The sequence below is a fragment of the Hirundo rustica genome, chromosome 7 (genome assembly GCF_015227805.2).
Source record: "Hirundo rustica isolate bHirRus1 chromosome 7, bHirRus1.pri.v3, whole genome shotgun sequence".
In the NCBI taxonomy this organism is placed as follows: Eukaryota; Metazoa; Chordata; class Aves; order Passeriformes; family Hirundinidae; genus Hirundo; species Hirundo rustica.
In genome coordinates this window covers 6,269,719-6,279,465 of record NC_053456.1, presented here as the reverse complement: position 1 = coordinate 6,279,465, position 9,747 = coordinate 6,269,719, and the positions used below count along the sequence as shown (strand labels likewise).

The following is a 9,747-nucleotide window of genomic DNA, read 5'->3' as shown; positions in this document are numbered from 1 at the left end:
ACACGGGCAGCTCCCGCCGCCTCTCCTGACGCGCCGAGCCCGTTTCTCAGCGGGACAGCGCAGGGAGCGATGCCGACCCGCAGAACCCCTCCGAACCCTCGCTAACGCGCCAAGATGGCGCCGGCCTGAGGGGGGAGGGAGCCGGCACCGCCCCCCGCGCGCCATCGGGGCCGGGGGCGGGCGGGGCGCGCGCCGCTGGCGGCCGCCAATCAGGGGGCGGTGGCGCCGGGCAGCGCGCGCAGGCGCGCGGGGGGCTGTTGGCGCGGCGGCGGCGCAGGCGCGGTGCCGCTGTCGCTGAGGGCGGCGGGTGCCGGCGGTGCCACGATGTGGTTCGGCGGCTCCGTCCCCGCCGCCATCGCCGCCGCCAAGGAGCGCAGCTCCGTCTTCGTCGTGTTCGTGGCAGGTACGGTACGTCCCGGGGCCGCCCGCTGCCCCCCCGGCAGGGCCCGGCAGCGCCTTCCCGGCTGTGTCCCGCCCGCCGCCCCTCCCGGCGAGCGGGATTTGTGCTGTGTCAGCCCCAGCCCGCCGTGTCGGTGTCCGGCCCCTGCCCGCCCGCCCGCCTTCTGGAGCGGAATCGCCCGTCCGATGTGTCGCCTTCCGCTCCGTTCTGCTCTTCTGCGCTGGGTTCTCGCCGGTGCGGCTCTCCGGGCCGTTTGTTGTGTTTCGTTTCCTTTCCTCGTACCGACGGTGCGTGTTTCGTAACGCTGTAATTGGAACCTGTAGGAATTCCCATCGTCTTGTGTACGCTGCCTTTCTCTATGAAAAAAAAAAAAAAAAAAAAAAAAGGGAGAGAACACAGTCTTGAGCTGCGCCAGGGGAGGTTTAGGTTGGACGTTGGGAGGGATTTTTTCCCAGAACGGGTGATTGGACATTGGAACGGGCTGCCCAGGGAGGTGGTGAGGTCCCTGGGAGTGTTTGAGGAAGGACTGGACGTGGCACTCATTGCCATGGTCTCTGGTTGACAAAGTGGGGTTTGGTCACAGGTTGGACCCGATGGTCTCAGAGGTCTCTCGTTTCCAACACGATTGAAACTGTGATATTCTGTGATTAGACAAGCTCTTTAACTTATTTTTGAGCTTTTGCTATCTCTGTGTGTGTTGTTTCTTAAGATTTTACTGTTGCCTTAAGAGCTCGTGGCTCGAAGATTTTCAGGTGTCTCATGAAACAACAGAGTTAAACGTGTGACTTAGTGTTGTTCTCTTAAGAGCTATTGAACTGTGGGACTCACGTGGCTTCAAGAAGTTCACTTCCAAAGGGGATGTGAACAGAAAAGTGCAGTTAAATTCCTTTGCTGACACAACTCTGCATGTACTTGGAGAACAGCATTTTCTGCTGGATAGTAAACATGCTGATAGAAATCAAGGTCTTGTTAGAGCACAGATTGGGCTGTGTTGGTGTTGGAGTAGGGGAGTGGGTGGGGGAGTTAATGAAGAACCACAGCCCTTGGGAAGGAGTCACATTGCAGAATTTGGGAGGGACCCCTGAGGAGGAAGGAGCAGCGGAGACAAGGTGTGAGGAAGTGACTGCAGCAAGGGTGGGGAGGAGATTTGTTTTTATTTCCCATGATCCTGCTCTGATTTTTGATTAGTAATAAGTTAAATAAATCTTTCCACAAGTCAGATCTGTTTTGCTTGTGAAGATAACAGGTGAGTGATCACCCCCTGCCCTTATCTCTTCTCATGAGTTTTCCATTACATTCTCTCCCCTGCCCAGCTGAGGAGGGCAGTGCCAGAGGGACTTTGGTGGGCCTCGGAGTAGTTTCACCTTGATACATATACCAGGGGCTCAGAAATGCATGTTGTAACTTATGTCCAGTATTTTTTACGAAACAAAAGTTGTGCACAAAATGGGGTGTGTTAAATGCTGATGTCGACTAGGTGGATGTAGGAATATGTAGATAAATTTATGTTTGCCAGGATGTAACCTAGTTTTGTCATTGTGAGGATTTGTTTTGTTTGTTCTTATGAGCCCTGGAAAAGGCAGAGCATGATTTCAGCCAGGCACACCTCGAAAAGGAAGAGTTGGAGAGTTCTGCCTACCCTGGGCACCGTGGGATCAGGGCAGCTGACCCGTGGCAGAGCTGATCATGAAACTTCTGTTCCATGTGCTGGGAAAGGGAGTTGGGAAGCCCAAGAACTTTCTCGCTGTGTGTGGAAGCAGCTGTGTTTGAAGGATGTGGAGTGCTGAAAGAATAGTCTGGTTTTGTGTTAGCAGAGCTTGGGTTTGTTTTTTGGGCAGAAACAACTGCACACTGATGGTAACTTTGAGCCTTTGCACCCCACACTTCCCACTGGAGACGGGCATTTGAAAGCACCTGCAGAACGGGCTTTCAGCAGTGTTTGGTTCTGTGCACTTCATCCAATAATGTCTATGGGAAAAAAATGAATAAAGGAAAAAAAATAATGAAGGAAATTGAAAATAGAAGTTAACTGTCGTTTTGGGGCGGCCATTGTGGAGGATAGCTATTAGGTACAGTTGACAAAAAATAGGAAATTCTGATATGCCCATCTGTGTTTGGTTTCTGCCACCATCTGCCTGTCCCTCTCTCCCTCTCCTCTGTACTTCACTTACATTTTCTCTAGAAAATGAAGAAGTGGATTTTCTTTCTGCTTCCAGAATATTTTCTAGTCAAGCAAGGAATAATGTGGTGATTTATCTTAAAAACGAGGTGGCATTTGTCACTGTAAGTGAACATTGCTCGAGCAGATTTCTCCTAAAGCTGTTTTGCTTGCAGCCATAATCCAGCGTTTTTGAGCTCGGCGTTTAAAACCTTCATGGCACGTTCTGGTGGCAGGATGGTGTCAGGGTATTAAAGATGCTGTTGAACTCAGAGGAAATTGCAATAAAAGGGATTGCTCCATTCTCCCCAGAGAGCATGAGGTGCAGCGGGTCTGCCTTAGGAAACTGGTGTGAAATACTGAGGTGAGATGTTAGAGGCCTCTGAGTACACCAGGGTTGTGCTTGGGGAGCAGAGCAGTTACTTGGTGGCACCATGTAATTGCTAGCAGCAGTTTCTCTCTGTTGCTGCACAGGGTTATTCCTGACACTGAAACAGATCTGGCAACGCAGGTACCCCGGGGGATGGTGTGAAATTGTGTCTGGGGAGCTATAGACTGGATATCAGGAAAAGGTTCTGCCCCCGAGGGTGTTGGGCAATGGAACAGGCTCCTCAGGGAAGAGTTCAGGGGGAATTTGGAAAATGCTCTCAGGAACATGGTAGGATTTTTGGGGTGGCCTGTGCAGGGCCAGGGCTTGGACTCGATGATCCTTGTGGGTCCCTTCCAATCCAGGATATATTATGATTCTATCAAAGTCCTTGGTATCTTGTTGGTAGCTGTTCTGTAGATGGTTTTGTAGCCTACAGGGTTAGAAAAGCCTTTGATTCTTTGAGTCACTAATCTAAAGTTGATGGTTCATTTGATAAGAAACCTCTGTTCTAACTGAGGTGTTTAAGATCATTCTTTCCAAAGGTTAGACACGTTCTCATCATGAAAATACCAGGCCACTCATAAAAAGTGCTCTTCAGAGTGAAAAAATAAAGGGGTTTGTGTGTGACAATAAAAAGCTTTAAATTAATTTTTTTTTTAATAACGTTTGTAAACACCCTCCTCCATTTCTTCATAACTTTATTATTTTTAATTTTTTTTTTTTGCAAAGTGGTGATTTGCACGCATAAGCTGTTTGTTAGTTATTTGTAGCCAAGATGTATCAAGGCACTTTTGAAGTTAAATAAGTGAAGTGATGCAAAAGAGGTGAATGCTTTAATGCCCTTGGCTTCCTGGTATTTCCAGAATGACAGTCCTCTCTCACTGAGCAGTTATGAAATGTTGGACATGGAAGAGTTAGGCTTATCTCTTTCTGAAAGGAAAACACTTCCCTGATGACTGTGTGCTGAGGGGAATTCAAGTCTTCTGACAACCTGTGATGGTTTTAAGTTCCTCATACAGGAATTAAATTATTGCAGAAAAAGTCTTGTCCAGTATGTGAATCACTTGAGAAGCGATCGATGTTTTCCCTACATAGATTTACCTGAGCAGATTTAAGAGATGAGGAAGTGTGACTGTGAATTGTTTTCAGATCATTCCACTAAGTGAAATAAAGTGATGTTTTTGTTTGAGAAACAAGAAATATGAGAGTTTTGGGATCTAGAATTTTGAGGCTGTTGTGCTGGTTCAGTGTTTAGCAGAATTATGAATTGCATCAAGTTCTGTTGCGCTCGACCTCTTGACTTTTCCTGTGACCTGGGAGCTTTGTTTCAGGATACGAGCACTACAACAAAACTGTACTTAATGCACCCTAACCCCTAAGTGAGAAAAGGTTATCAGAACAAAAAGTTGTATGAGAACAAGCAGCTGTTCAATGGGTAGTTACAATATTAATCAGTGCATCATGGCACAGAGCTTTATAAAATGTGAGCTATCAGCATTTTCATTCTCTCCTCTCTCAGACTGTCCTGTAAGCAGCCTCTACCCTGTTTGTGTCTTTCAGCATTCTTTTTTCTCCAGCAGTTGGTTGTGTGGAAAAGTTAGTGTTAGGCAAGTATTTAGGTATTTTTAGTAGCCTAATCGGATGAGCACATGTCCTTTTGAAACTGTGTGTGGTGAAGCAGCTGCCGGCCTGTGAGCATTTGGAAACAGGAGAGGAGGCCGAGCCACTGTGGGCACAACAGCTGCATTGCCCACTCTTGGAAGCGCTGCACTTAAAGCAAGAGGAAAGGTTCCCACGTAAAATAGCTCAAACATTTGCTTGCTTATGCAGAAGAATAATAATAGAGGTAGATATTTTCTTACTTGCTCCAGTAATTCCAGAGAAAAATTGAGATGCGTGGTTGAAAACCACTTTTCCAAAATTGTATTTTTGATACGTGCCCCTGTGAGAGTCCTTGTGACGAGACAGCAGCACTTCGCTGGGAGATTCCACATGTAACTCCTGATCTTTAACAAGTCAAAAATACTCCATGGAATGGCATCTGGGATGAAACAAACAAATGGTTTGTTGTTGTCACTGAATAATGGACTACTATAATTCTGTACTTGTGACTTGGATTCTTCATCGAGACTGCAGTCCATTCCAAGCTGCTAGGAAGTAATACAGATTGAAGATAAAGAAATGGTTGCAGGCCAGTGTACTTGTTGAAAGATGGTTAATATTCATCAGAATCTAGTTATTAACACACACCCTCACTAAACTGGTGTTTTGGGAGATAAATGTATGATTGATACGTTTCATCTGATTAAAATAACACCTCTGAATCTGAACCCGAATACCTTTTCAGTTTCTCTTATCCAAGCAGCTCCTCTGCATTTGTTATTCTTGTTCTTCTGTGCTCCTCACACCTTTTCTTCCCCTCCTACTGTTACTGTTCGTGTCAGGAACTGGAATACAAAACTATGTTACAAATAATCTATAAATAAATGTTTCTTGGTGTGGGGATGTTTTTCACACTGTCAGAGTGAAACCTTACCTGCTGAATTATGTATTTACAAGGAGTGGAGAACATAGTTTTCCCTACTAGCAGCTGATGTACTAACATGTAATTAAATTTATAATGAGGGGCAAGCAGAACAGAGTTTTGACATGTTATCAAAGTGAACCTGCCGGAGTGAATTGTCTCCAGATTATTAAAAAAATAAAATTATAAACTGACTTAAAAATAATCCCAGAATGTTTTACAAAGGTGATTCCAAAGGATTGAAGCAAATCTAAAATCAGGGCAGAAACAGCAATTTGTGGTGGTTTGAACTCAACGTGTGTGCTGTGTCTTGCAGGTGAAGATGAACAATCTACTGAGATGGCTGCAAGGTGGGAAGATGAGAAGGTGACTGAAGCTGCATCAGATGGTTTTGTTGCTATTAAAATTGACACCAAAAGGTCTGAGCCTATTCTAATTCTGTCTCTTGTACAATCTTTTGTTGACGATGATGATGAGAGTAAGAGGCTTCTGAAGTCCTCACCCTGATTAGGAGATAGTGTAAATACAGGGTTCCAGAGTAGAATTCAGTACTCCTGAAGTCCCTAGAGCCTGAGAAAATGTCAACAGTTATTGTTGTGTTTTGCACATACTCATTGTGTATTTCAGACTGTATTCCAGTACAAGTAATAGAATGCTTGAAGTTGCCCTTTCTCAACTGGAAGAGACACAAAAAAGCTATTAAAAATGCAAGTGCTAGAGGCAGTTCTTGGTTTGCCAAGTTACATAATGAATTAAAAACCTTTCATGAATTCAGAAAGATAAGAATCTGTAAAGCCCCAGAGAAAATGTGTTTGCCTCCATTATAAGACATAGAATGGAGAAGCATTTAAGTTCCTGGGTAAATTACTCAACTGTTTTTGTTATGTTTGTGTTCCAGTCCATGTGCACAAAGTGCACTGACATTTCCTCAAATGGTATTATTTTGAAATGCTCTATAGACATTTTATTAGATTTACTACATTATTTGTGCTCAATAGACTAAATTTCTTTTTCCTGAATTGCCTCTTAGCACTGTTTTCCTAATTCTTATGTAGTCAACTGTGATAACCAAGGATTGTCACCATGTCAACACTTTTGCAGAATGTTAATGATAAGATGCAATGCAAATTTACTTTTAGTGTTCTCTCAAGTATTTAAATAGTTTTGTAGGACAGTTATTTTTATGATGAAAGACTTAATCTGAAGTTGTTGCAGAATGATTGCTGGTCCTAAATGAATCTTTTCTTTTAAACAGTGAAGCATGCCTGCAGTTTTCTCAAATTTGTATCCTTTGAGATCCGTTTAGATGCTACATTATGATTGCAGATAATCACCCTTTACAAGTTAATACCCTTCTTAAGACAAACACAAGCATTGAAAATACTTATTTTGGCACAAAACTGTGCAATAAACTGTGTAGTTAATAGATACCATCTGTGTATTCAACTAGCTGTCAGTTATTAGATGAAGTGAGTAAATTGGGTTTTTTATGTTAATCCTATGTAATTCTCTAAATAGAAAATTATCTAAAGCTTTATGTAATCTAAATAACCTGTTGGCCCTACTTATCAGCATTGGAAAACAAACTAAAAATGCTTTCAGTTATGAGCTGTGGCTCAGAGGTACAGAGGAGGAGGAACAAGCAGTGTCCTGGGTTGTGTCACACACACAGGTGTGAAGTCAGGTAAACCCCTGCCTGCCTTAAGGAGGTCACTGCTTACGGTTCATTCATTCTGTGTGATGCTGGGAATTCTGTACCTTAACATGGATTTCCTGCATGCTCTGGAGATTTCATTACTGTGTGCTTAAGATGTTGTCTGACACTGAAACAAAATCATTCTCAAGTCAAAGCATAATCAGTTGCCTGAAAAGTTGGAGAAAAATACTTTGGCCTAAACCAGTACAAAGAAAAGAAGAAACGCTTACCAGTTGCATGTAATGTTTGCCAGCACCTTTTTTGTTCTTCCTCCCTTGTCCCTGGCTGCGGGTGAGCAGTTGGAGATAGGAGCATTGGGCTGGAAGCTCCTGTAGGAAGGACATCTGTTGTCACTCCCCACCCTTAACTGTGGCTGTGCAGATCCCGTAGTGTGCGTCCCATCCAGTTTTTTTATTGGAGACAATGGAATCCCTTTGGAGGTTATTGCTGGCAGCGTTTCTGTGGAAGAGCTCGTCACCAGAATCCATAAAGTCAAACAGGTAATGCTGACAGAATGGATATTCCAGATGGAGCTGGTGATGCTCAGGAACAGTGATGGCCCTGGCCCTTAGCTGGTGCCTTTGGGAAGTTACTGGTGAAAATAGAACCAGTGAGTTACTGGTTCTGTCCTTCCAACAACAAAATCTGCACGCGTGAGTTCAGTACACAGGTTGGAAGCACTGTGCACAAGTGCTGCATTAATTTTTGTTTGGTTTAGATCATCTGCGTAAACCCACAGTACTGAAGAAGTTTGTCAGGAAATCTAAACTGGAATGACAAAATGTGACAACTCACCTGTAAGCTCTTCAGCTCATAAAGTAGTTTTGTAATATTGTTCTGTAATGTGAATTTATAAAATTTTACACAAGTGTAGGTTGCTTTATCAATTTGATTTCAAGTGCAAGACTAAAATTAGAAAAAAATAAGAAATGCATGATTGTACCATACTCAACAATATGTGGTAATTCTAGATTTATATTTCCAGTAGGGTTGATTCTTCAACAGTAATTCAGTCTTGACCTTTTAACATGTGAAAAATATTTGAACTTCCATAGGCTCCATTGTCTGTTCTCCCAATTTCTTAGATGCACACAGGGAAAGGGCGGCCTCTGGAAAACGGCAGTCAGGCATCTGCTCCCTGTCCCTCCTCTCAGAATGATGGTGCTCCAGAAAGTGCAGGATCCAGAGCAGGGGTTTGTGACTCTCCTGAGGCTGCTCTGCCTGAGACAATACCATCTTCTGCTGGTAATGGTTAGTGCTCAGACACAAATGCCACCTCTTTTGCTTTGGAAATGGTTTTTCTTAAGTTGTTTCATGATGGTACATAAAAGGCAATAGAGTGAGCAGACTCACTGAGGAAAAATTTGGGACATTCCAGAAGGTTTTGTGCAAGTCTAGAAGGAAGGATAACTTGTCATTCTGCTTAGTTTTAATAAGTGAGAAATCTGTGGTTTATAACTTAATAAAATTGTGTATGTTTTAATGAAAAAGATTTCAATTAAAGATTTTTTTGGCTTAATAACCTGAAACTAAATTGTTGAGGTGGGGAGTCTAAATAGCAGAACCTCATATCTCCTTGAGATATCCTAGTTGCTGCAAGTTACGGCTAGCAATGAGCCTGACCACTGTTGTAAGAAATACACCTTTTCTTTTTTTCTTCTGCATCGCTTTCTTGTAAATCCCTTGAAGATGAAGCAAATTCAGGTCAAACAAGCCAGGAAGCAACTAATTCTGCAGATGAGCAAGCAAATGATGCTCAGCCTGTGAATGATCTCACACTCAAAGTAGAAAGGCAAGTCGTCTTTTGCAGACTTCTTAATGTGTTGTTTGCTTCTCAGCAGTTCTTTGGGTTTTGGGTTGGTTTGGGGTTTTTTTAACAAACACGTTCAATTACCAGATTTTGGTCCTTAATCTGTTGTCATTTGGCAAATACTTTCATTGTCTTACTTTGTATTACATGTCTCTGACAATACTAGGGCTGATACCAAACCAGGTTTTTAATTAATACGGTTTCTCATGTACTTTGAAAGAAAGACGTAATCTGGAAAACTGGAAGTGTTCACCTTTGATATAACTTCAGCAGAGGTGATACGTTTGCTGCAAGTTCTTGAATGAATCGAAACGTTGAACTCAAAGCACTGGTGTAATGAAGTGGCAACCTAGCTTTTGTATAGAGATGTCATCTTATTTCTTCTTGTTGATTTGATGACTGTTTGTAGTTTAAGAATATTGAGAAAGTCAGTGGAATCCAACTCTGAGACTCATGCTTTGATCAGTGAACAGTAATGAGTTGAGTTTAGTTTTTTGAAGTATGGTGATCAGAAACTCCTGGCTCAAAACATGATTAATTCATTATTCAGTGGTTTTAAATATGGGATATTGTTTATAAACTTAATCAGATTGATACTATTTGAAATATCCTGTCTAAAACCATAACATGTTTTGTAATAGGAATATTTATAATGCTAAAATATATTTTAAACCTTTTTCATGCTTATTTCAGTTTTCTTCCAAAGTTATTACACCAGAGGTATATTTTTTACTTTGCACTGATAAGACAATGCAGTCAATATTTTAATATAATTATCAATGTTCCTTT

At 42.6% G+C, this 9,747-nt stretch overlaps 1 protein-coding gene across 3 annotated transcripts in view; it reads left to right on the top strand.

Moving 5' to 3' along the window:
• Positions 1 to 275: 275 nt before the first annotated feature.
• UBXN4 (UBX domain protein 4) overlaps positions 276 to 9,747 on the top strand; it is a 14,439-nt gene continuing 4,967 nt past the window's right edge. The window contains exons 1-6 of one of the 3 annotated variants that reach the window (XM_040069667.2): positions 276 to 403; positions 5,769 to 5,871; positions 6,708 to 6,736; positions 7,530 to 7,648; positions 8,234 to 8,393; positions 8,838 to 8,940. In XM_040069667.2, coding sequence (XP_039925601.1) covers positions 325 to 403; positions 5,769 to 5,871; positions 6,708 to 6,736; positions 7,530 to 7,648; positions 8,234 to 8,393; positions 8,838 to 8,940 — 593 coding nt within the window. In that variant the 5' untranslated portion in view covers positions 276 to 324. Of the gene's footprint in view, positions 404 to 665; positions 688 to 5,768; positions 5,872 to 6,707; positions 6,737 to 7,529; positions 7,649 to 8,233; positions 8,400 to 8,837; positions 8,941 to 9,747 lie in introns of those variants that run through there. The other 2 variants (XM_040069666.2, XM_040069668.2) reach the window with 2 other exon arrangements.